Source organism: Myzus persicae, unplaced genomic scaffold, assembly GCF_001856785.1.
Source record: "Myzus persicae strain clone G006 unplaced genomic scaffold, MPER_G0061.0, whole genome shotgun sequence".
Taxonomy (NCBI): domain Eukaryota; kingdom Metazoa; phylum Arthropoda; class Insecta; order Hemiptera; family Aphididae; genus Myzus; species Myzus persicae.
The window spans coordinates 394862-422860 of record NW_019103878.1 but is presented as its reverse complement, the minus strand read 5'-3'; the positions used below and the strand labels follow the sequence as shown (position 1 = coordinate 422860).

The 27999-nt window shown below is 27.3% G+C and overlaps 3 protein-coding genes across 5 annotated transcripts; 1 reads left to right on the top strand and 2 right to left on the bottom strand.

Moving 5' to 3' along the window:
* Positions 1-31: 31 nt before the first annotated feature.
* On the top strand, positions 32-10289 carry LOC111035798 (codanin-1). Of its 3 annotated transcripts, XM_022317575.1 has the most exons (16): positions 32-156; positions 1768-1917; positions 3669-3742; positions 3822-4009; positions 4437-4786; positions 4877-5185; positions 5279-5537; positions 5599-5747; positions 5810-6104; positions 6180-6373; positions 6437-6622; positions 6698-6932; positions 6996-7159; positions 9362-9527; positions 9600-9856; positions 9919-10062. In XM_022317575.1, the coding sequence occupies exons 2-16, from the start codon at positions 1801-1803 to the stop codon at positions 10060-10062; spliced, it is 3087 nt and encodes a 1028-aa protein (XP_022173267.1). In that variant the 5' UTR covers positions 32-156; positions 1768-1800. The 3 variants fall into 3 exon arrangements, with proteins under 3 accessions (XP_022173267.1, XP_022173269.1, XP_022173268.1); XM_022317576.1 differs by lacking the exon at positions 32-156 and having other exon boundaries at positions 1801-1917; positions 9919-10289; XM_022317577.1 differs by lacking the exons at positions 9362-9527; positions 9919-10062 and having other exon boundaries at positions 9600-9733.
* Positions 10290-14650: 4361 nt separating this feature from the next.
* LOC111035799 (testis-specific serine/threonine-protein kinase 3-like) lies at positions 14651-19707 on the bottom strand. The gene is made up of 6 exons (XM_022317578.1): positions 19317-19707; positions 19010-19179; positions 18758-18907; positions 17621-17894; positions 17096-17287; positions 14651-15142 (listed from the first exon to the last, which is right to left on the bottom strand). The coding sequence occupies exons 1-5, from the start codon at positions 19473-19475 to the stop codon at positions 17099-17101; spliced, it is 942 nt and encodes a 313-aa protein (XP_022173270.1). The 5' UTR covers positions 19476-19707; the 3' UTR covers positions 14651-15142; positions 17096-17098.
* A 1700-nt stretch (positions 19708-21407) lies between these two features.
* LOC111035795 lies at positions 21408-22565 on the bottom strand. Its single transcript, XM_022317571.1, has 3 exons — positions 22430-22565; positions 22088-22312; positions 21408-22034 (listed from the first exon to the last, which is right to left on the bottom strand). Exons 1-3 carry the CDS (start codon positions 22563-22565, stop codon positions 21691-21693), a joined length of 705 nt encoding a protein of 234 aa, XP_022173263.1. The 3' UTR covers positions 21408-21690.
* Positions 22566-27999: the final 5434 nt, after the last annotated feature.

The following is a 27999-nucleotide window of genomic DNA, read 5'->3' as shown; positions in this document are numbered from 1 at the left end:
AAATAATAATATTTGTTATTTAATATATTGCTTATTTATTTATTTAAAAATAAAAATTTCTATTAAATATGAATCTTAAACATTATTATGTAATTTCGATTTTTTTATGTGGTTTGTTGACTGTCTACTAGAAGCGTTTATAATTTGTTCATTTTGGTAAGTCTTTGAAGTCAAATGTGTTACTTATTTACGGCCATTTAGTCCAAATATACAAACATATTTTTTCCATCCAACTCGTTCTTCTGCCATACTCTACGCAGTTTTTTCCCGTTCAAAAATCTCTTTGACTTGTCTACCCTCCTCTCTCCTACTAATTAACATGTACTATTTTTCATTTATGTTAATATAGATAGTTACTTTTTATCGCTTCTTTAAGTTTTGTGCTCTAACTTTTCTTTTTGTTCTTATTTTTCCTTAGAAAGACCATATTATCTGCATTTTCTAAAAACGTATTGTTGATTTCTCCAATTTTTAAATCTGTCATTCAACAATTCCATGATCAATCTGATTTACATTTACACCTTCTGTTGATTTCCATGTACCTTTATTAAATATTTGTATGGGTAAAATAAAATTGTTCTTACCTATAATTCTAAGTGTCTTCCATTGGCTACTATTAACATTCATTGTTTCTTGAATACTGTAGTTGCCAATTTTTAATTCAAATGCTTGTGATTTTCCTATCCTAGCAATATGTCACTTAGTATGATTCATGTCATGCTATTACCTAGATATATTTTCTAAAATACCTTATCAATTATAATAAAAATGAAAATTTTCCTCTTATATCTTTTCTTCCTCTTCAATTAAAAACATTATGTTAATCCATTTGGCCTCCGTTGTTCAGAAAATTATTCCATATTTTTTTACTTGAACTCCTTTATTGCTATACTTGTGCCGCTGAGAGAGTGCTACTGGGCGGCTACCAAAACTCGTACGATCCAGCTCTTTTCCATCACTAAACCTGCCGTCTAGAGTAGGAGAAATTTGAGTACAAAATCTGAAGCTCAGTAATTTGGATACCAATGAGTAGATCTCTCTCAATGGTGCGAGTATAGTATTAGACTTTTATGAATGTAAGCCCTAAATTATCGCTATTCGTTAAATTAATTTTTTGAAAAAAAGATTTTCTTACAGTCCTTTATCAATCAATCTTATTTATTGTAGGTAGCTATACTATACTGAGTTTATAATTCACTATTTTTTCAACTACTGGTAAGGCTGAACAAAAGCCCATGTTCCAAAAACTAAAGCAAGTTTCATGTCTATAACATGTTTTTTCTCTTTATTCCACATGTCATAATTATTATAATGTTGCTTGTTTCCTGAACTAAGTGTTTTTACGAGGTAGGATCATTCATTCTATTCACAACACCATTAGCTCAATTAGATCGATAGAAACTTATCACCCCTCCCTCGCCCCAGTTTATTGCAGCTGTTATAATTCTAGCCCTCCTCCCTCCCAAAAAATGCCTCTAGTTGAGTCTAGGTACAACACCAACTCTGAAGAATTTATCCACACTATTCACTTCAAGTCAATGTGAAGCTGTTGCAAAACACTTTGTATTGTACTGACCCACGAGAACCCTACACTGCTCACTGGAGTCTGCGGACTTTAGCTCCCATTCCCAATTGAGGCACTCCATTTGGGTATTTAATATATTATGTTAAATTACAAAACATTATTTCGCTTTGTTAATTTTATAACGAGTGTTTAAAATTATGTTTTTGTTTAATAATAAAGATATATCTATTCTATTTTTTTAGATTTATGAAGATTATAGATACCATTAACCAACCATGCAAAAGTATATGTCTAAATCTGAAGTTCGGTGTGCAAGTTTAATGAACAATGTATTGGAAGAAAACATAAATACAAATGAAATTTTGGAAAAAATTAGATCATTTGAAGAATGTGTAAGCTTATAATTTAATACTTTTAGAAATCTTACATTCTTGATGAATTTATATATCGATGGTTAAACGACAAAATTACTATGTGGCACATTTCCTAATTTTCTAACAAACCTAGAAAAACAACTTTAATAGTTCTTAATGAATGATATAAAATACTTAACCACTTAATTAAATGTATTAACTAAAATGACTGTTAGAAATTAAATATATACAATGTAATATATATATAAACAATACATCTAACCTTCTTCGTCAGTCTTGTAATAAATCACGTATTTCCAGTCAAGATTTCATACATAAGTATTCTTGGAATCAGCCCATTTGTTTTTGTACAACAGTGATTAATATATTTTGATTTATGTGTGCATTGGTGATCAAAGTTGACCAACCATAAGGTGACCATACAACTTAAAATTGTATAAAACACTACTGTAGCAATGTAGCATTAACAAAATCCACTGATATGTTGATGTATTAAGGATACCTATTTACAAACCCTAACTGAGCTGGGGAACAAGTCCACAAATCAAGTAAGACCCTGTAGTGTTCATGTTCACTGTGTTCCATTATTGATTTAGGTCACAATATTAAATATTTGTGTAGCAGGGTTATTTTAAGTACATATATCATTTTTCAAATTGTTAACCATAAAATTGTTATTGTGTATTCTATATTCAAGTTAACATATTGGGTACATTGATAGTGCAATTAAAATGTATAATCATATAACTGTTGTAACTAATACAAACTATATTGTTAGTATTTTGTTCTTATCTAAGTATTTATCGAGGTATTTATAAACTTCAATAACTTAATGATAATATGAAAACAATTAAGCTTAATAAATTAATAACTAACTGAATTATTAAACTAATAAATTTACATTTCATATAAAGAATAATTAATATTAAGGAGGTACATTGGGTAGTCAAATTATAAAAAAAGTTTATGTTTAGAACAACAATTTTATTATTAAAACACTGTAGTCAATTGCATAACATATTAAAATATTTATATAATTATTATTTTTTTACCCTTATTATGTTATTACCAGGGTACCTACTTTAACCTGATTTTGAATTTGACATCTTTTCTTCAATATCACTAGCAAGATTTCTTTTAGTATTTTTTGACTATAATGATAATTAATAATTTCTAAGTTATTAAATATTATAATATATTTTATATATACTATCAATGTAAGTACCTAATATTTCACTTGAATGTAAAATACACGACAACAGTTTTATACTATCAATTTAAAAAACCATATACCTACCTATGTAAATATAATGAATAAAGATAGGCACAAAAAGTATGCTTGTTTTAGAAATATTTAATAGTGTGACCTAAATCAGTTATGGAATGTAGTGGAGCACTACATGGAAATCCAACTGGATTTGGTCACTAAAGCCTTAGGTCATTTAGAGTCAGTATCAGCATAAATTGCAATAAAGAGTGGAAATTTTTTTTGTATGATAAATTATAATAATTTATTGTTATATTTATGTCTGTTATACCTCTTTTTTGAGTAAGCAAAATATGCTGTTGTTTGTATCTTAAAATTAAAATGTATGTAGTTGATTAAATAATGGTCATAGCTATTTTTGCGCTTAAATATTGGAATAAATACATTTTACTCCATGTAACAGTATTAATCATGTGCCACTAGACCCACTTTCCATGTATATCATAATATGTAATTAAGTTATTTTCAGAAAATGTATTCATTTATAATTTATGTAATATAGAACATTCGTCATGGTGTTGGAAAAATAGAATTTACATTTTATGTGATTGATTTTGTTCATAATAAGACTATGCAGTAAGTAAATGGTTATATTCATTTTTATTATAGAACTGAACTATAATTATGTTTATTAAAAATATATCTATTTTATTAGGTATGTAAATCAGCCAGATGAGAATGAGACTGTTATAAACAACGCCTTTAATGTGCCAGAAGTTGAATCACCGATGGTGAAACGTATAATACCTAAAGTATCCACAACAAAAGGTTCCAACAATCAAGGCAAAAAGACAGTTCAAATACATTCGGTGACTTCAAAAATGAACAAAACAAAAATAATTGGTAAGTTGTTAATTTTGTAAAATAATTTTTATAGTTTATTTAAATATAAAATAGTTTAAAATATTTTCATTTTTATAGAATGTAGAACTGTTTGAAATGGTTTCATCAATGAATTGTAAACAGATTATATTCTTACACATTATTAAATCAAACATAATCACTTATTAAAATAAATTAAAAACATATTTTTTCTAAGGTTTTTTTAATGAGTGTACTAATATATTGAGTGTCTAGTTTAAAGAAAAACAGCTGTTTCAATAATTTAGGAACTATTTAAATTTGAATCTGTTCTTTCATTACAGAAGAAAAATACACATTATTAAATATTTATAATAAAAGTTAAGGATTTCAAAACTATACGTTTATTGATTGTAAATCTTCATTAATATTTAAACAAGTAAAAGTTATTATGTGTTTAATTTTTCAGATACCACTAAGAAAGAACGAAGGAGTTTGGATATATTGGGAAGTCTGTATGCTGCGATGATAAATTCTAATATATTATGTAATTTGTTTCATGAATTGGGTTATGTATTTACACTTCTTGCAGTGAAAAATCATGAAATAAAATTGAATGATGACAGTTTTAGTCCAAATAATACGTATTTCAAATCATCTGATGATTGTCATTATTTTGCTTCAAAAACTATAGAACAATTAGTTTCAATTTTAAGTTATTTGGAAAAACCAATAATTAATCTAATTTTAAAACAGAAAGTCATCAACTTATATGTACCAGAATTGGCTAAAACATTCGAGAGTAAATTTAACACATCAGTTAGTAAATATATATATAACAATATTATATTAATGAATACTTGAATTTAAGATGTATATAAATATTGTGAGCTATTATTTTATTTTCAGAACATAAATGATGATGTAAAGTCTTTAAATTCAAGTATATCAAAAGATATGGTTAAATTTGATGGTGAACAAGATGCCAAAGATTGTTTTCCATCAATAAAAATGTTTCATGCTTTCAAAACCCAAAGAGATGCATTTTATGATTTACTAGAAAATTGGAAACAAAACGAAAACCAGTATGAACTAGATTCTAAGAAATTTGAACATATTAAGAAAATGCTTAATGAAAACAATAATTCTGTTAATATGAGTAAATTTGCTAAATTATTTGTTGCTCAATTGATAAATTCAACATTTGAAGAATCAAAGGTTATCTTTTTCATACTAATTCATCAATAGTACATTTTTGTCCATCTAAATATAATGTATCATTGTTTAATATTTTGACTTATATATTTTTAGAATGTCTATAAAAATAAAACTATAAAAGAGTTATCTGCTTCAAAGTTAGAATTACTCCACCAGCGAATTACTAAACGAGATTATACAAGTGGATATAGTGTTGATCCAGCAAATGAATTTCCTGGTATGCAAATGTTTTTTAAAGAATTCACCATTATGTTGTTGGGCGATGGCATATTTTGTAAACATTTAATAGACACTTTGGTTCACCGAATCGATGTATTAAATACAATGGAATGGGCTTCTGAACTACAAGAAGGTGTGTACCATTAAATTTATAAAAATACAAATTGCTAAAAAGAAACATTTATATTTTCAAGGCGCAATTTATCAACAAACCTTCTTTTTTTATGTTGATACTTTAAGATTGTTGGCCAAATTTTTGGCGTTTGCGTTATATAATCCGTACAAAGATTATGATGTTTTAAATCCAGCTCTAAAAGAATATTTATGGGAAGTACGATCAAAGGTAATTTGTATATTGTAATATTATATTTATACTTTAATCTTAATATTATGTTTAATATATAGGCTTTACCTCCGATAAATTTACTTGCTAAATTACGTTGTGCTCTTAAACGTGGACATAGTGAAATTGTATTAACAACTTCATGGATAATTGAATACTTGTATCAAGTGGATCGGATTTCAATCACAACTCCTTTTTATAAAGATGTACTAATTTTGATTTATTCTCTGTGTATGTTAAATTCTGATATAACTGGTTCTATACTAATGTTGAGGTTACAGTTTAATTGTTTAATTGAACACATAAATGTTGAACCCCATGCACTATTTGATGACTCAAAAAGATGTTTTGATAAAAGTAATCTATTATATTATACATATTATTGCTATTGTAATTGTTATGTAATGTATTTTATGCTTTATGATGTTTCAGGTCTTTTTGAACATTTTGTAAAAGAATTAAAAAATGGTATTATAGTAAATACGAAGCAAATTTATCACTATTGTCCGCAACTAAATAATTATCGTACTGTATTAGAAAGTAAAGTTAACAATAAAAAGATAAAATTTTTATCGCCTACAGTTAGTTTACCCAGTCGAAAAATGAATCAAAATCATCAGATAGAAGTAAATATACAGTTAACAAAAAAAAGAAAATTAAGATAAATATAATTTTAATTTTAATTTTAGTTAGAATTAGAATCACATTTCTTTGAAAATCATTCTTCATCTGTATTAGCAACAGTTGATTTCATTGCTAAACGAATTGCTTCTTCATGCACCAAAAAAATTCAAAACAAGGGTATGGCTGCTGTAAAGAATCATTTTGTTGATATTGTGTGTGAAAAATTCAAAGAACATATCACCGAAAATACAGTGAATAAAATTAATATTTTGTTAATCATTATGTATATTAGACATTACTAAATAATTAAGAACTAATTTTTACAGGATGCATTGTTTAAAGTCGACGAAAATGATGTTGCCAAGTGTAGTTTATTTTTGAGTTCCTCTATTCAACAGTACGTTGATCATTTTTCCAAAAACAATATTCCCAACTCAATTCAAGAATTATTAGATTCTGAATCTGTGAACCCCGGTTCCTTGCCTTTTTGTATTGCTGTTACAGTTCGTAAATTTAAAGCACTAGTAACAGATTGGGTCAAAAATCATATAAATATCAAAAGTAATATTTTGTATTTTATTTGTATCATTGCAAATTAACTCTTATCAATAATTTTGTTAACAGATATGTTCATCACTTACATTAGTACTGAATTGAAAACAAATTTGAAAACTGGTAGTATTAATGAAGATGGAAATAATCTTCGTGAATTATTGATGCCTACTCATTGTGATGAGCCTGATGAAGATTTGTTTATTCCGGAAAATGAACTATTGATAGAGTTGAATGCAAGTATATTTTATTAAGAAAATTAAAAAAGTCACTCAAACAATTATTAAAAAAAAATAAAAGTAAATATTTGTTTTGTGCGTGAACTTAACGTTATTCCATCATTGTGGCCAAGGCCATGATGATGCTAAAACTGCATTACATTTTTGTGTCCTTAAGTTCTAAATATCTGGGTGAACGCTACAAAAATGTAATCTATTGATGGTGTAAAACCAAACACAATTCTACATAGGACATTATTTTAATAAAATTTTGTTGAGATAATAATTTTGAACACAATTATTTAAGGAAGTTCAAGTGAAAATTATTTCTATTTACTGTTCATTTCGGTATATGGTATTTATTTGTTATCATCTTGTCACCGCACTTCATTAAATGTATCACCCCACCTCCGGACAATTGACCGTTGTACTCGAATATTTTTTTATCTAACATAACAAAACTTTCAAATAAAAATAAATAATAATAATAATATACTGCTTACAATTAAAAGTAAATATTACCTAAAGCCAAAAATATTTTTGTTGTAAAAATTAGGTGCATTGTAGAGAATACTTCATAAAAGTATATTTTTAAAAAATTTTAAATTAATTAGTTATGTTTGTAATATATAGGCGACTTAAAATTGCACATAAAATATAACTAAAGAGACTTTATATTACTTAACATGATAATATAATAAAATATAATATTAAATAATATTAAATAATATTATAAGAAGTATTTACCTATTTCTATACATAGATCACATACTAAACTTACCTACAATATGTAAGATATAGAGATATATAGATAGTATAGAGTAATGACAGTAATGTCAACTATGAATATCAGATTCAAGACTGCTAATTTGCCTGGGGGTGGAGCTATCAATTAAATACAACTCCGCGATGGGGTGTTTTTCAAAACTGCACACTTATCATTCATAACCGCACATATTACACCATTCAATACCGCACACATTTTGTCTGTTATTAAACATTTATCGATATATGATAAATCGCTGTAAAAGTAATTTAAACAAAAATTAAACATTTATTAGTTTTAAATAAATTGTTTTATAAATAATTTAATATATAAGATTTTATAATTTTAATGTTATCTAAAATTTATTTTTTTTACTATTGATTCAAAATAATATAGTAAGAAATAATAAATTGCTTAATGAAAAAAATTAATGTTAAGAATGGAATAAATTTACATCCATAAACTTTCACTGGTATGGGGTTCTGAACGATAATGTAATTTTAGATAAACGTTTGCGTTATTGATAATGATAAATATCAGTGTGTGTGGTATTGGACGGTATAATTTTGGGAAAACTGTGCGTTCTTGGACAAGTATCTTTTTTTAAATATGTGTGCAGTTATGATGACCGCCGATAATAAACAAGACTCTTCCTACGATACTATAACTATTCAGCTTGACATTTATGTAATTACTTAAAAGATACAACATTTTAATATTTTAGAATTATTTTTACGTTTTAAAACTTATTTAGATGTGCTATATTTGTTGCAATAGTGTTATAAATTTTAAATAAAAACGGTAATTATTAGTAGTAAGAATGAATATTAATATTATGCTTACAAACCTTTTGTGAAAAATGAAGGGTAATACCATTTTTTGTATCACTAGTATCAGATATGTTTATTTTAATATTAGTTATGTATGTACAGTATATACGTTAAAATGTAATAACTTATAAGTAATAGTTTTAATGCTGTCTAAAATACATACTTTAATATCTAGGCTAGGCATTATCGAATTAAAATGTTAGTTAAGTTACTTTAACTAAGTTTTTATTAAATAAAGAGTTACTTTTTATTTAATGAGTTAAAATTTTTTCATTTTTTCTTTTATTTAATTTATAAAGTGAGTTAACATTTTTTCATGATATTTATAATTTAAATAAAAGAAAAGTACTTTGACATTTTTAACTTAACTTACATTCTTCTATTTAACCTTTAATTAAGGAATTAAAAAAGTTATTTAATTTGCCCATCATTGACCATAATATATACAAAATATTAGTATCATTATAGACACATTTGTTTTTTATATTTTTACAGACGATTTAACTGTTATTTAAGTGAAACATACTGATTTTGGCTATGACTTCAATTTACCATAGCAGTAGATGCTTATGAACGAATTTAGTGTGATTATAACTAATAAATTATTTATACTATTCTTTTCAGACTTTTAGTTTAAAAATTATTGAGGCTGATAATTATAAACTATCTTTGGATGACATTTCAGAATATTCTGAAAAATTTAAAATTATTTTAGAAAACAAAAATAAAATGGAATTTAATTTATACCGATTTATAATAACAAGACTGATTGATAATGTATTACTAGCGAGTATGGCAACAGTCAATGAATTGGAATTTCTTGAAAACCTTAATATAGTATATTAATAATTTTTTGTTTCAGCGTATCAAATGCCGAAGCTGTTAAATAAAGATGTGATGAAAGCTTATCATCCATATTTGGCTGAAAATCTGTATACTGTTTCAATGATAATATGTGAACGTAACATATATATTCTGTCACAGAAGTCTAATTCCCATAAAGCTATTATAAGTGAAAAAATAACAGCTTGGATACAATATTTCATAGAAAATGATTTTCTTACTATTGATGAACTTACAAATCAAATTATGTCAATTTTACAATTATCTTGGCCAGAGGTAATTTTTCAAATATTTAAAAAAACTTACACAATTTAAATTCAACAATTTTTTTTCTTTAGGATACGTTAAAATGTTTATCGATTTGCTTTAAAGATCTTAACAGTGTATGTATAAAGAAATTTGACGATACTAAGGTGCAAGAGTTATTCATGTGGTTAACACATTTCATGGACTTGATTGAGGATTACGATATAGATTATTGAAAATAATGCAAACAGAGATATTTATTTTTTTGTTTCCACTTTTTTTTATACATTTATTACATATATTGAAATTTTTTATTTTTTTAACGAGACTGAATTTTTACTAGATCAGATTGTATAACTAGAATTGACAACTTGATCTCTTTTTAAAATCATTCTAAAATATTTTCTTGTGAACCTTAATAATTATTGAATTATTTTTTTAAATTAGGAATGTGAATATTGAATTTTGTATACATATTAATATTTGAAGTATTATAAATAAATATAATTGAATCTCATAATGCATATTATGTTCTATATAGTATATACTAATAATTGATAATAGTATATGAATAATCCTTATTTAAGGGGATTAGATCACAAATAGATTTTTATCAATACAGAATGTAGACACTTAGTACAATCTTGTAAAAATGTTAATTTCAAACTCTGCTCTGTCACTTTGTACTATTACAGTAGTATGTACATAAAGTTTATACTATGTTATAAAAATTGATGAGATTTAAACCTTATTTTATTTATTTTATATTTAAAAATAAATTAAAGATGTTATAAATAGTTTATTAACAAGCCAAAATAATCCAAGTTTTTAAATTATCAGATTGGCAGTTAAAACCACACATTACTTGGCGCTTAAATTATTATATGTATAAAAATTATGATTGTATTTTATTCTAAAAAATGCTATTAAGAAGTTAATCAAAAAATAACACAAATAAGTCAACACTTATTTTTTAATTTATATATTAGTCACAACCAAACATTACTTTGGTTACTATGATATATATATATTTTATAATTATGGTACCATATTAGATGTACTAAATGGTATTTAAACTTAATTTTTTTTATGTAATTGGTCATACTTAAGGCTTTTTTATATTATAATTACTTATACCTTTACTAAGCTATACTTTATGTATATAATATTACAAAGTGTCCGCGATTTACAATCTTTAGTTTTACTTAAATGTTATAATCACTTACTACGCACACATTTACACATTTATAAGACATACGACCCACATGCACAACTTAGACAATTCCCTGTATTTGATTTCTTAAAATCAATTGGTATCTAATCCCTTTAATAATATTATAACTGGTTAAAAATAAAAATGCCTGCCGATAATGGACTACAAAAGTGTTAGTTTAATTATTTGTGCTTAATAATAAAATGTAGTACTATAATTTTATACTAATTTACTTCATATTATTAGAAGTTTTGACTAACTATAATTATAATTTTACTTTCCAACTAAATGTATTAATTTAAACATTTTTTTTTTTTTTGGAGATACATTCTTACCCCATATAATTTTAGGTAATTATCTATATTATGATACCATAATATTAAATATGAAAACAATTAAATTAATAGAAAAAAGTATTTATGACTGTAAACAAATATTAATTTATCAAGTTGGTACTTTGAATTAAATAACTATAATATTTTCAATGATTTTGTTGTATCTTTGATTTGAATATAAATAAATAAACTTGTAAAAAAATAATTTTTGAATATAAATATTATTAGTATAGTACATAATACAGCCTGCCCTGAGTATAAATAGTCATTGATTACATTTTACAATACCAAATTAATTTTTCTTCTGGATTAATTAAAATTTGTCCATGAATATACGGCAGAGCTAATACATTAAACTGTTCTTTACCATGTTGTTAAGATAGATGGAATTTAATCATCATAATGTTGAAAATTACTTATCCACAGTTACTGTTGTAATAGCTGGTAATGTTCCACAATTTTTAAAAGTGTATACACATTTAGATACCTAGTAATAACTAATTAATAATTCATTAAAAAACTATATAATAATTTTGAATACAATTATTTATTAATTCTGTTAAATTGGATGCCAATTTTGAAGGATAAATGCCTCTCTTTCCCATAAGTGATAAACGAATAAAAACTTTAAATTTAAATGTATAAAAGCAATAAACCTTAGGTACTCTCGTATTTTATAAAGCATGTATAGCTATGCTAATATAATAGCATTATTCATGCATCATGCATGTGCTAACTCTTACTCTTACATCACTTGCAATAAAAATGATGAATAAACTTAAATAATATTATATTTCTGCCTAATTGAGGTCATATTAATTAATTTTAAGGAATGGAAACTGGAAAAGTATCAGACCTCTTGGTTATAACATTGATAAAACATTGAAAGAACATGATAACAAAATATTATTAAGTTAAAGAATATTATATTTTATTTTTCATTACAAATATTATTATGCATTTGTACAAAACATTCAATTAGAACAATAACTAGGTAAATTATTAAAGTAAAAAAAAATGTTCATTATTATATTATATTATTATAATGTTATAGTTGGCTTAACACGAAAAACGTTGCGAAAGTGTTCCTCCCCAAAATTTCTACATACGGGTGGGGAGGGGCAATAGCTCATCATGCCTCTCCCTAAATCCCTAAATATGTGCTCAGGTATACAGTACAAAATATTTTCGAATTTTCCTTATATTTATAATTTTTGATAGTTGAATTTCACACTAGTAGTTTCATGTTATACTTGTACATGAGGTAGGTCGTAGGTCGTAGGTATCGAGGTAGTAATGTTAAAAGACCTTTTAAATAAATTAAATTAAGATATTTTTATCAAAAATACCATGAAATGATTGCATTATATTTGTACTTATTTTGGGTACATCTAATTTTAAATCAAAAAAGCGATTCCTAAAGAACATAGTCTAGAAGCTAATAAATTCAACCATTTTTTCGAAATTTTAATCGGACTTCAAGGAGTATGTTAACTTACTTTTCATTAACTTACTACCTATTTCAGTAGTTTTTATAGCTATGCAAACAAGAATATACTTCATTTTTCTCCATGTATTGACATGTGCCAGAGTTGAAACCGGCGGTGGTTGCCTTGCCCGACGCGGCGTGACAGCGATTTTCGGAAACACACACTAATGTTTATTTACTACTCACACATAGACATAATATCCGAAATGTCCATATCATATGAATTGCCTAAATATTACTCCTTGAAACTGGAAAAACACTCTTAAGATATACCGGTTATTCAACACTTTATAGTAATTGGTCTCTTGGTACTTGGTAGGTACCTTTTAAACGATATTATTATAATTTATTAATGTTGACGTTTAAAGTAGGTATACTTTGTGAAATGGTGGTTTTTGATTCTTCGATGAAGTTATTGGGCAATTTTAAAATTTAAATATTTTCTTTTTCTGTGTTAAGTCTATTGTAGCCTTTAGCTTTTAGGTTGTTATTCATTGGCTCAAAACACAGAGGTGCCAAGGGTACTTAGCACCTTGGATTTTATTACTAGCACTTCGAATTTCGTGATTATTCTATCATGGGAAAATAGAGACTATCGGACATTTGGACTTATCAATTATCCACATAGAAAGAGATATGGATAAGTATTTAGTCCATATTTATTTATTTATTTATTTAGTTAACTAAACTATTTTAAATAAATATGTTGAAAAACAACTGTTCATTGTAATAACATTTCTAGTAGGTATAATGATTAATCACAGTGAAACTTCCATGATAACAAACTTCCATTTTTCTGTTAAATTAAATATTTTTGAGAACCAAATTTATTTAATTATATTAAAAGAAGTTTTCTATATTATGAATATAATATTTTTCATTTGTTGCAAATATGAGAATTCGTAATATGGATGTTTCAAGGCACCCATATAACTTATTCATAAAAAAATAGTTATTTGTTTTCCATCAAATGTAATAATTACGACTGTGGATTCAGTGCAGTAAACAATTTTAAAAATGCATTTAAAATATCAAACAAATTCACAGCCCTATATAATAATTAAACTATATTGATTTAAATCTATAATTTATTTTATTTTATTAATAGAGATATCAAATGCAACTTATAAAGAGTATCAAAATAAATAAAAAGTTGGAAGAGCACAGCCTTGTTGCTTGATCTGAATTGTAGAAAAGTATTAAATAGTAGTTGTGGGACCTAGTGACTGGGATTTTTTTTATGTGTACCTACATACTTAAGTCTTATATTTATTGGGCCGGTCATTACTATTGTTATTATTATTATTATTATGCCCTACCCTGAAAAATATTGAAATAATGCTCCTGACCTATAAAGTATAATAATATGATAATAATATTAATAATATTAATATGATACAGCATCTACGTATACTTAGTGGTTTTAAGTATGGCTACACAATTTAAATGTCCAACTCGTTATAAGTTTAAACTCTATCTATATCCGCTAACTAAATGTTTAAATCTATCAATTTGTTATTATTTTTTACACTATACAAGTAACAATAAGCCAAACCTAAAAGTAGAAAACGTATACTTACCCAATTGACAGTACATTTAACAAGGTTTCGAGCCTAAAACTAGAATTTTATTTTAGAAAATTATATCTTCGTTTACATTTTTTTGTTGACAATTCGTCATGAAGTGTTAATTTATTTAATAAATACAATACTCATATATCTCATATATCATATACTACTCAATATAATACAAATTATCAATATCCAGTGGTGTAAGTACGATTTAGCCCCCCAAATATATGTCTCATTGATTTAGGTGTGTAACTTTACTGTATACCCTCGATGGGTTGTTTTAAATTAATAGTTGTGTTATGTGAGCTGTAGCCCTTCTAGAATTGTAACTCTAGTTATTGCTCCTATATCAATATCGTGGTTATAATAAACATACATTTATACACACCACTTATCCACCACCCAAAACTATCAGGTATATTACAATTTATAGTCCAAGAACTTAGCTACTTAATATTATCTTAGTAGTTAATATAATAGTATTACAATAATCTGTTAAAAACGTTTATCGACTAAGATGTGAAAAGAGTACAAACACAACAATCCGAATAGTTTTTTTCCATATTTTATAACTAAGAATAAAATTTTTGGTTATTGCATTGATATAGATACATTGATGTGTTTTAGGTTGTGTACAATTTAAATCCATGAGTTTTTTTACCAATATTTAATACTTAATTTCTTGTCTTGGCTCCATTTTCAACCAGTCTATATTAATAAATACAATTTTAAACCAGTTAATAATAATTAAAAATCAAAAATTGTTCATTAAAAATGGTATATTTTAGACATTATATAGGTACGCACCAATTAGTGCATGGCATGGATGAATTGTAAACGGAGTGCCTATTTTTTCTAGAATTTAGACTGATATAAGGAAGAAATGCACTCAGTAGGCAATCTTACACATTCAAATCTAAACGGTTCATATTCATAAACTATCTATAATGATAAAATCAAGAGAATTGCACTGTCATTTTTTTCTCCAAACAGATTAAGAATTATTTTATGTCGTACTAAATAAATCCTAGAAGCCAGAGATTGGTTTTCTATGATAGTATTCTATTGAAATGAGGTGACTCACGGGTTCAAATCTATACATACTTTTTGAGGGAACGCAAATGGAAGTTTATTATATACCAATAAGTAATAACATTGATTTTATTGGTAATAGATTCATAACATAAACATATTTGTTGTTCATTAAACTGTAAAATAAATTATTATGATATATTATAGAAAAATAAATTATGAAATAGTAAGTGTATTCAGTAGCCTCATCTGGAAATATATCAGTATGATGAGAAAATAGTATGTAATATTAGCGCAGAAAAAAACGTTCTTGAGTTCGAAAGTTACGGTAGTGACATAATGAGACATGCAGGCAGGGTGCAGAGAGTGGGTGCAGACAGCACACATAATGTGATGGGTGTTACATGTACACTGTAATAATATGATCGTTTACTACTTACACAATCTTTTTATAGACCTATAAATAAATGGTCAGATAGAAGAGAGAAAGAGAGAGAGCCAATATTGTTAGAAAAAGATAGTCACAGAATTCTATAATAGATAGGTACTATAACAGTATGGATAATTGTGAAGATAGAATTCAACTTGGTCAATCAATCAGTCCCTTAACCAGTAACATTTTTTTTTTTTTTTTTGGAGAGGGCATTTAATTTTTTTTCGTTCTCATGGAACTAGAAAACTTTTCACCTGTTGCTTTATGACACCATTGTTCACCGAAAACTATTTCAGGGGGTCACTTGCCCCTTCCCCTTGGTTACTGCACTGCAATTGTTGTTCATTAATTAGAGTGAGAGAGGGAGTGTGTGGGACGGGGGAGAGATGTAGTCAAAGAGAGTGAAAGAGAAGTTTAACAACAAAGTTCATTACATTTTTGAAAAATATAGAACACACCGTGTAGAATTACAGGTCCTATCATAGGCACATGTATTGAACACAGCAAAGGAGTGAGTACAAGGGGTGGTAGGGTGGACAGCTCTCTACCCAATGAAATAATATAAAGCGACTTGCATATTCTTGATATACTTTTTGAAAAATGTATTTTATTTCGAAATACTAAATACTAAATAGGTACTGATTTTCATTTTATTGTTGTATTCCAATGACCAATATTTCCTAATTTTTGTATTTTAAATTTTGTTTCAAATATAATACATAATAATGGTACTAAGAATTTATATAAAGATTTCATAAATTAAGAAGATAACAGAAAAGTTAACCTAGTCGGTTCCAAATCTGAAATATTTTAACCTATAAGTATATAATATGTAAGTATTATTTAACTATTTAATTTAAATATTTTCAAAATAAAAAAAAAAAAATAAGTTTAAGCATCTATTTGTGAAGTACCTATTTGTAATGTATTTTGAATGCTTTTAAAAATTATTTTTTATGTAAGTATTTTGAATATATGTCAAAAGTATGGAAAATGTCAAGAATTAATAATTTATGGAATTACACATCCACACTTTCCATTGTATGGGTACAAAACACGTGGGATCGTAAATTGCCTATATTAAATTCCTTAAAAACAGATCCGTTCACAACACTCTTGAATACTATATATACCTACATAGTAGCATAATTAATTAATAATTATGCTACTATGTATAATATCTTCTCGTTAATTACCCGTCAAGATATTGTTTGTTCGTTGTCGTTTTTTCCAGTAGGACTTTTGGCAGGAAGTTGACTCCACGGTTGAAGTTTAATATCTGATATGCTCAAACGGACTTTCAGTGGAGCGAGTAATTTTATTATCATCTGTTTACAGGTATCGGAAATAACTACGTCTCGAGGGAATGAAACTGGCTTTTGTACTTGCTAGTGAAAAAAATAAGACAAACAAATATTCGTTGCTAAATAATTTTTGATATTACATTAATTATCTATTACTTACGTAATCAGTGGCGTGGTGAGAGTAATAACAATTAGAACCCAGGGATAGAGTAAATATTTAATATAAACCCAACCAAGAATCCTTCAATACAACCTACTCTCAGCCCTCGAGCAACTTCAACCAAATTTCTAAAAAATTATTCTTGTTCTATCCCGGATCCATGATTTTTATCACCAGGAATATAATACGAGTTCACCGCAGCACTGAAGACAGCATGTTGATATATTATATAATGCTTCAAACAATTTGGTACCTACTTTCAGTAACTTTTGATAAGTTGTATCATCAAAGGGCAGAGTTCCAAATATCATGGCGTAAAGCACTACTCCGATGGACCAAATGTCAGCTGTATTGGGCTGATAGGGTATGCCTTTCAATATTTCTGGTGACGCGTAAGCGTAACTGCCGCAGAACGTGCTGCTCGTTTTCATCTGACCGTTTTTCTTTATCATTTCATTTCGAGCGAACCCGAAATCCGATAACTTGATATTGTAATTGGTGTCCATCAACAGGTTTTCACATTTAATGTCTCTGAAAACAAAAATAATTTTGATTTCTGTGTAAACAACGGCGGTTCATCTATAACTGGGGTCGCCAACCTTTTCCAACAAGTGAGTCAGTGGTGGTACAGGAGTCACTGCCTCCCCCCTCCCCCGTCGCCTACATTTCTTTTTATTAATTTTATATCGGTACCTACTTACGGTCCATAGATAAGTTATAACACCTATATGAGTAGTAATATAATACTGTAGTAGTTATATGAATTTAATATGTATTATAGCGATGTATTTATTTATTTTTTTTGTTAGTAAAGTTACAAATGTAAGCATAGATAGATTAGTATAAATCATTTTTAGCGCAAGTCATCCAAATTGGACATATGATAATTCATACTACTGTTGTACGATATTCACTATAATAATCGAAATAATAATATAATATTATAAAATATAAGGATATAATAGTACCTCATTAAGGTATATATTTGAATAAGTTGTTTGTAATATATTACTATTAATAATAAGTTGTTAAATATTTTATTCATATCAGCAGGATATATTGAATATTATACCTGGTCATATAATATGAGTATACGAATTATCTCAATTTTTGTAAATTGAGTGAAAACAATACAAATATATAATTTCCATAAGGTTTTTTATTGGCCCCATTTTAGAAATCCTGTCTACGGCATCACTAAAGTGAGTTGAACAATTAAAGTATCTGGGTGATAGTCCACTATGATATTTTTCACTTAGTAGAGGCGTGTACTGTACTTCCTACTGTAGTTTTAAATTGACATTTTATTTTTTATATTTCGTCAAAATAAAATATTAAAAACTGAAATTTTTGAACTCTAATAACGTATAATATAGGACACTTAGCATTGGTACCTGTGTACGACTCCTTTTGAGTGACAATATTCTATTGCGTTAACAAGTTCCATGAACCATTTTCGAGCTCTATCGTCGTCTATTTTACCGTCTCTTTTGATGATGTCCAATAAACTCCCATTTTCCGCGTATTCCATAATGATGTAAACTCTAAAATGTGATTTAAATATTTTTCTATTGATGCACAATATATAGGACATAGGTATACATAACAACGAACAAAAAAAAGTATTTATATATAATGATTATTACCGGTGTGTTGTTTCGATCGCTTGATAGTATCTGATTAAATTATCGTGTTTTAGGCCTTTGACTACTTCGATTTCTCTGGGTAGAAATTTTTCCAAATAATCGGTCGCCTCCTGAAGTTTTGAAACTATTTTAATTGCCACATTGGTCTTATGGCGTTCGGAATGTGCAATCTATGCATATTATTTTAAAACGAATTATATTGTATGTTTTTTTTATCAATAATTATTTTAAAAAGACAGTTTTCATTGTGTATTGTGTTAGCTGAGAGTTTAATAGATACTATTATATGAATTATACAATTTATAACCTTAACGGTAGCGTATGATCCAGTACCCACGCTTCGGCCAACAGTGTAACCGTGCGTTTCTAATACCGAAAGCTTTTGATCTTTTGATTTTTTCTTTTCTTTTGATTTGACTTTTTCTGGTTTCACGTTAGTGTTTGTGTTTTCTGCTCCATCGGCCATTCAAATAGTTTTGCTTTATTGTACAATTTTTTTTTTAAATCCCTATATATATTTATCTATGAATTTATTATTTGTCCAAACAAATTTTTTTTGCGTATCCATAGTTCGTTTTATTTAACGTTTCCGTGCACAGATATTGTTTAAAATCTACAAAACGTTCGTCACCAAGGCTACTGTAGTACCTATAATCATATGGGCACCTATATTTAATTATTCGAATTTATCCCGTAGCGGTCAGCCGTCGTCCGGTACGACGCACCGTCGCCGACAATAATAATATTATTTAGGTTACCCTCATACACAAATTAATAATACCTATACTTATTTCGTATTTCCCAGTTTGACGACCGGCACGGCGCAGAGCATAAATTGTCACCGACATCATCTCATTATAATATCATACTATTCATAATATTGTGTCGGTATAATCGTTATGGCTTCCAACGAATCGATAATTGACAAATACATACTATCATAATAAATTGACAATCATACATTATAAATCTGATCCTGTACGGTGTACGCAAGTAACAAATTAAATTTCTGCCGATTAACCCTTTTTGAGCTCAGCCAAATGTATAAACTGCAAAGATTTTGAACACTGATATTTTGGATTGTTTTGACCAAATATAAAAAAACAGGTCTAATTCTGTGGATTTGCATAAGGCTTATTAATTTAGGCCTTTGATTTTATACAGTAATTATATTTTTCATAACTATAGAGCTGTATTATTTGCAGACTTCACTCAGAATTAAAACTAATCTATCTTTCTATTGTTTTCGTTTTGTTTTAGTTGGAATATACAATACAAATACAATTACAATGATTAATTTTGTGATTTTCCATTTCAGATTTACCGAATGCTTAATAGCCGACGTAACTCCAATATTGTTGAAATTGTTATTTGTCTTATCGATTTTTGAAAATATTTTTTTGCATAATTTGATATAATTTCAAAAAAACATATCTGAAAAAAAAAAATTTTCTACAATTTTGTTTAATCATTTTTTTTATGTTTTATATTATTTTGAATAACATTTTTACATAATATACATTGAGCGGAGCGATAAATGTATTGATTTTATAGAGATGTGTGTTTTTTTTTGTGTTTTTCATCTTCTTTTGAGACAGCAAAAGTCGATTTTCTTCAACTTTTTGAGCGTTATGCAAGATTCCTTATGAATTTGCCTTCCTTTTAAATCTATATGATCTCACCCATCAGCTGTGTATGATAAGCTAATAAGCAAGTCCTTATTAGATCTAGCTTAACATTCCAATTTGTAGGATTTATGTAAGTCGTTGCCAAGTGCTGCAACATCGTCGCTTTCGTAAGTCTATTATTCCCAGGGCTTAGCAACCACGAGTACGTAGGTATAGACGTACCAATAGTCTCATTACCTCACGCAGAAGAATTTAATTATATCGTCTTCGAATTGCTGAATGAACTTTTTTATGTTTTAATTTAAAAGTGTAAATAAAATAAATATTTTTGTATTAAAAAACAGGTAATTGAATTGATTATAAATACTAATATATTTTATAATGAACGACAATAGTGTGTTGGTTTTCAATATAACATCATTAAACACCTGTCCTATAATACAGCGCATTGGGTCGTTAAATAATTACCTACATGCACGGTGCTCACTACACATGCAATTTTATATAATTAATCATTTATATGCACCTACCTATGCATGTAATCAATGGTAAATTAATATGTTTTATTAGGTATGTGTACCGCGGTATATCTACTACCGTTTTCGAAGGTTGCACTACGCACCGCTACTTCTGTATTAATAATAATAACTAATAAGGAATAATAATGACAATATAAATATATAACCCAATTTCAGTTGGGTTAGGTAATTAATCATTACATATTATTATAAACTGAGAAACCTAAAAATAATACGCAGATACTTTAACCCACGAACTACTACATAGGACTGGACACTGTATATAATAAGGTGGCTACAGAGTTGTACGGCGGTCGTACGTTCGCTACGTAACTGCACTCTAGTGTCTAGTAGCGATTTTTTTATACTGTGCTGTTGAAAATTCTTTTATGTGATAAGTCGTAGTGACTAGTGATAACAGAACAATGAATAACCATCACATATTCAAAAATTAAAATCAGTACTCAAACTTATTATATTTTATATTTTAATTAATAAAGTAGTAAATATTTATGTAATAAATGCACATTACTACCTACGTTGCTACCAATAATTTAGAAAGTTTTTTTTTTTTTGCATGGTTTTTTACTTGCTTTTGGTTGGATATACGTGAATATTGTCTCATTCGCATAGTAACATAATAGGTAATTATAAATAAAAAAATTTCATTTTTGTGATTGGTACATGGAAATGCAAGCAAATGTTGGTTGTTTTCTATGAAAAAATCAACAGTTTCTTGAAAAACGTCATAGCTATCACAAAATTGCTCAAATGCCTCCTCTAAACCTATTATAATCTCAAATATTTTCCTATTGGGAAAAATTAATCCTCCTCTTGATTTTATATTGGTTATTGATGCCTCAGGTATTGATCTGTCCCCTAAAATACAAATCAGTAAGTTTTCATTGTTTTTTAATAGTTATTATTTTTACCTTCTTTAAATGCTGATAAACAAATATCACAAGTAGTTCGTTTTATAATTTGTCGAAGTAAATAACCACATATATAATATGTAATTGAGTCTCTTGTTGATGCTATATGATAGTTATGTTCAGCAAAAATGTCATCTACTTCCCAACGTTCTTCTTTTATTAAAGAATCCAATCGACTTTTTAGATGTTTAATTTTATCTTCACGTATAGATAATTTGAAGATTTCTGTTATAATTTACTTATTTACCTGGTTACTATTGCTACTTTGTCCTTCAAATGTTTTAATAATTTCCTCATCACGAAAATGTTTATGACATAAATATGAAACATTTTGGTTATTACCATTCCAATCGTTAACAATATTTGTCCACGATTTACGGATAGATTCATCCTTAGGTATAGAAAATAAAGTAGCATTTTCATTATTACTTTTATTTACTCTACTGTCACATATTAATACAGAACATAAGCGACCCATATTAAATAATTTGATGTAAAACAATATAAATAAGATACAACAGACTCATTACCAGTGATTAAATTGGAGGGGGGCACGGGGGGACGAAATATATTTATGTTAATATTTTTATTTTTTATCAGTCTATTTATAAATATTATAATATAATTTGTTCATAAAAGTTAAATACGAAATGTAGTAATTTAGTACATCACTAGATAGCATCACAGTCGCAAACGTACGTAACCGTACAACTTTGTGACCGGTGTCCCTCCCTCCTCCTGCCATAAGAGTCCAGTCCTATGTAGTAGTTCGTGCTTTAACCTCGGGAAAACTTACACACGCGCACTGCAGCAGTTGTGTAACTGATTATATTATATAGTGTTTCAGTAGGATCTAAAAGACAAGAAAAAAAGTAGTAAAACCACTTATTTGCCATTATACAAGTCGACAATTCAATTTTACTATTTATAAAATAATTTATAGCGATTCAATGATAGTGTACTGAATTAAACAACATTAAACGCAACTACGTATGAGTAGGTACTTATACACACTATTCACGTTTATCGTAGATACATGATTAAAAGTATGATTAGTGAATGCAAATAAAATATTGTAACATAATTTGTAGGTACACAAAAATATAGTGATTAAAATTATAGTTCGGATAAAACACTAACAGATAAATGCAAACACGTATTTATGTGCGTATTTTTTTATTCCTGTATACATTATAACGTTACTTATTCACTGTAATAAATCAAAACTGGTAACTACACACCAGGATCAGAGACGGACTACCCATATAGTATTATGTAGGTTATGAGGGGCCTAAAACACAATTTGTATTTTAGGGTCAGTATACCAATTTCGTTCCTTATTTCTTTTTTATATCCATTTTTCGAAAATCATTATATGTCACTGTTATATAAACGAACTACAGTATGCATTTGAATTTTTTATTCGTTCCATCCAAACATTTTTGTTTTCCTAAGAGAAATTATAGAAATGCAAACCAGCACTTATATTTCAATAAACACTTAACAGTAGGTAATGATCAAGATACACCAAACCCAGAGTTAAAAAATTAACTGTAGAATCTATATTATGGAGAAGTACAAATCTGGAAAAATCACTATTACAATTTTTTTTAAACCATATTATGATTATTATTGTACACCATCAGCTATTCAAAATTGTCAACCTTGAAAATGACCGAGAGCAATTGGTATAGAAAAAAGTAATTGGTAAACATTGGTAAACTCCCGTTTTCGTTTTAGTGACCATCGGTGAAACGAGAGTTGCTATTTAAAACATAAAATATTATCACATTTTTTTCTATACTATAAATAGCCAAGTGCCAAAATATTAAAAAATGTTAACATACATGAAATGCTAATATGAATATTTGGTGAAAATTTCAAGAGTCTATTAGTTTTTGAACTGTCAAGTTTTTTTTATGTTTTTTAAAAATTCAAAAATATTCAAGTATGGAGTATGGACATATACCATATTGATTGGATACATGGGTGGATAGTACCTACAGTGGACGTCCGTGTTTTTTTCAAATTTAGTTTTTGATTAAGCCCGAAAAAGGGAATTTGGTTTTCACCAATATAGAAATACAACTCATAGTAGACGATAAAACAATTTAGTAACAACTTTACAAAGAATACATTAAAAAGTTGAATTATTTAATTTTTTTAAAATAGGTATACGTTTTTGATTGACACAAATTAATCTAAATGTGTACTTACTTTACTTTCAATAAATACAATTTCAAAAGGGAGATGCTAAACCCTAAAGCCCCCCTGCCCTCTAGGTCCACGTCATCAGGTTCACGGTCATCAGACTTTTGATATTGAAAACGGATTTGAATGACTATTAATAACTATTATACACTAATAATTTCTCTGGATCTTACGAAAAATCCATTAATTTATCTAAAAAAACATATTTAGCTGTTGAATATTCAAAATTGTACTGTATTTTTTAAAATCAAATTTATTAAGCGAATGACTCAATTGATTTAAAATTTTGTTGGATCTAAAGAAGAAAAGATGACGATCTAATCTTGTTTTCAAAATCCATATCGCTTATTAGTCTTGAAAAAATCATGCATACATTTGAATGAAAATAGATCATTTTAGTTTTTAGTTTGAAATTCAGTCAATTTCGAATCCCTTCGAGTGTCATTTTAAAATATCCTATACCACCGGGTGACGACTGGCAATTAAATACTGCAGTTTCATTAATTATTTAGCTGATAAATAGGAATAAACTTCATGATGTTTAAATATTAAATTATTAACTTGATTGCAAATAATAATTTTTATGTACCTAATACTGCATATTAATATTTTAAATTATTCAATTATTTAGTATTATACGAAGCAACAAGTGTTTGAAATATTTATGATATTATAATATACCTAAAATGAAACTGTAAAAATATTAGTTTGTTGTTGTTAATCGTTCCGTATTTGTTATGTTCTTATTTTCCGCAGGCTTTGGTTCGATTACAGATACCATGATTACACACTATTTTACCTTGAATTAATATAAAAACGATTATTTCTGGGTATTTCTAAGACGTTCTATACGTATAGCTATTACTTAATGTCTTCGATGAATAACAATAATAAAAAGTAAATAGCTATGGCCTATGACGCCCCAACTTAATAGTTGTGAAAACAATTAAAAAAATTAAACGAAACCTAGGCAATTCAATTTATCATCAAATGCATTTGCATATAGCCATTATGACCATTGGCGCATTTATAAACAAGTGCATGATTGAGGTGGATGGGAAATGTAGTATCGTTTGCCCTGCTTTTTTGTTGGATGCATGGCACCACATAGAAAATAATTAACAAAAACATTAAAACATTAATCCAAATACTCGTATTAATTAAACTTAAGTCTTGAGCGTTGAACTCGTACCTAGATAATCAAAAATCAAAATATTCACTTATGGTAACATTATAATTTAGGGCTAGGAATTATAATATGCAATAAAAATTACTAAAACATGTATTTCGTCTATTAAAAAATGTGCAAAAATATGCAACTAAAAATGTGTACAAATATTGAAATATGACAGTTTGGTGCCATTGCATGGTTACAACTCACAAATACTAAAGAATAGTGTTTTTTTCATAGGTCATAAAAACTGGAACAGACGATTTTTCTGACACTTTGTATTTTTGTCTTCTTATATGAAAAAAGTCAAAATGAATTCGATTCACAAACAATAAATAACATCTAACACACTCATAATACACGACGATGACTATGTTAAAATACATAATCATTTCACCGTATAGTTGGTGTAGATTTGTAGTTATAGAATGATCTTAATTATTAAATCTAATCTACTGTCGCGGTTGTATAATATGACAGTTAAGATAAGGTATAAATTAAATCACTATACCTACTACATAGTAAATTAGTTAATTAGAGCTTAGACCGTTAGGGGGAATCGTCCCGAAACGATATTAATGATAATCTCCCTAACAAATGGCCTATTCAGTTTTTGGGCAAAATGTATTACCTTCACCCAAACGAATGCATAAATATGCTAAAAATATCAGTTAAATAAAATTACTAAAATGTGTCAAATATATGCGCTTAGCCTAAAAATGCAGGCAAAATATGTAAAAATGTGCAATATAGGTAGGTACATATTTATATTTAAGTTCGTTATGTCTCATAATAAATTGATATGTTATTTGAGATATTATACAGCCAAAAATTAAAGAATATGAAAAATGCAACAAGCCCCGAATTCTGATTATTATATGATAATAAGAAGACATGTCACGTGCGTGCTTGAGACTTTTTAAGAGGACGTAACACTGGCATTTGTTGTCTCCGTCTTACAAGTGCGTAAAATAGCATATTTAAGCTCAGTAGATCACGTATAGCTTCGTTAGTTTAAACATTAGAGTGAATCGACCTATTATGAAAATTGATGATAAGAACATTATCTGTGTGTGTAGTTCTGTTGAAATTGTTAAGATAGTTCAATTTTCAGGAATATAGCTAATCTGTTTTAGTATGTTGGTTTTCTACGACAGTTCAATTTTTTAGCAAATTATGAGAATATAATATAATGTGAATTAAAAATGCTTGTAACTCACTTAAAAAGTGATTTATCGTAAAATACATACTAACACAGATAATGTTCTTACCATCAAGTCTCATAATAGGTCTAAATCACTCGTGAGATTTTTAATCTAACGAAGCTATACATTATCTGCTGAGCTGAAATTTGGTATGTTATACCCACTTGTAAGACGGAGACAAGTAGACAATAAATGTCAGTGTTACGTCTTCTTAGATCAATATTTAGATCTAAATTGTAAGACGGCTTGATACCCAATCCAAATTAGTAAATTATTAGTAATATTACTTGAACAATGGAATATTTAAAAAATTGAGATCACAATCACAATTAGATTTTTAACTATTTTATTTCATACCTGCCTTACATTTTTATGTAGTTTAAAATACATTTGCAGTTACTATTAATATTGATGCAAATTGATTTCATAATAGTTTGTAGTTAATTACAATTTAGTTTTCAATTTTTTAATATATATTGATATATTACAAATTATATTTTTGTTTTGCTTACCTCAGTGATATCTGTGAAGCGTATTTAGTATTTACTCAAATCTATAATTAATGTAAGACAAATTATTTTTTTGCTGGTTTTGTTTCGTCTGTTTGTTGTCAATTACCTTGCCATTAGACGCAAGGCTTCCTATCTGTAAAATTGAAATCAATGTTTAAAATATAACCGGCCTGTATGATAATTATTATATTATAAATGCTCAGTATTCACCATGTCGAAAAACAATATTAGTAGGTTCTTTAATAAATTCCTACAGGACCTAAAAAACATATAGCTGGTACCTAAATAAAAAACAATTATAATTCAATATAAATTATACAAATATTATAATTTTTTTTTTTTAAATGTAATTTGTACTTATAGTTAATTTCCAACGTAATAATTACGTTATGTAATTTGAAATTTAATATGTATTTTAAATGGGAATTTTAGTAATTACTTCAATATTTTATAATAATTAACCTTCAATGGTTTCATTTTTTACCTGGTTTCTAAGGATATAAAAATAGTGTTTAACAATGATTACGTTACCTATGTGCGATAAAATACAGATTGAGGAAAGTCATTTATTTTTAAATGTTTGTAAACACAAAGTAAGTACGAGCATATTTTAGCAAGGTAAGTCATCAAAATTTAGGAACAAACAACTCCATATTTGTTTAGAGTACTTTCAACATTTTAAAATTGTTTTAGATTCTGAGTAGAACGATTAGGTACCAACTGACTTTACAATTCATGTTTGTGTTTTTTTTTCGTGTGTTTCATCAACTTTTAGGTCTGTGAGATTGCTTTGATTTTCTACTTCAGCATCTT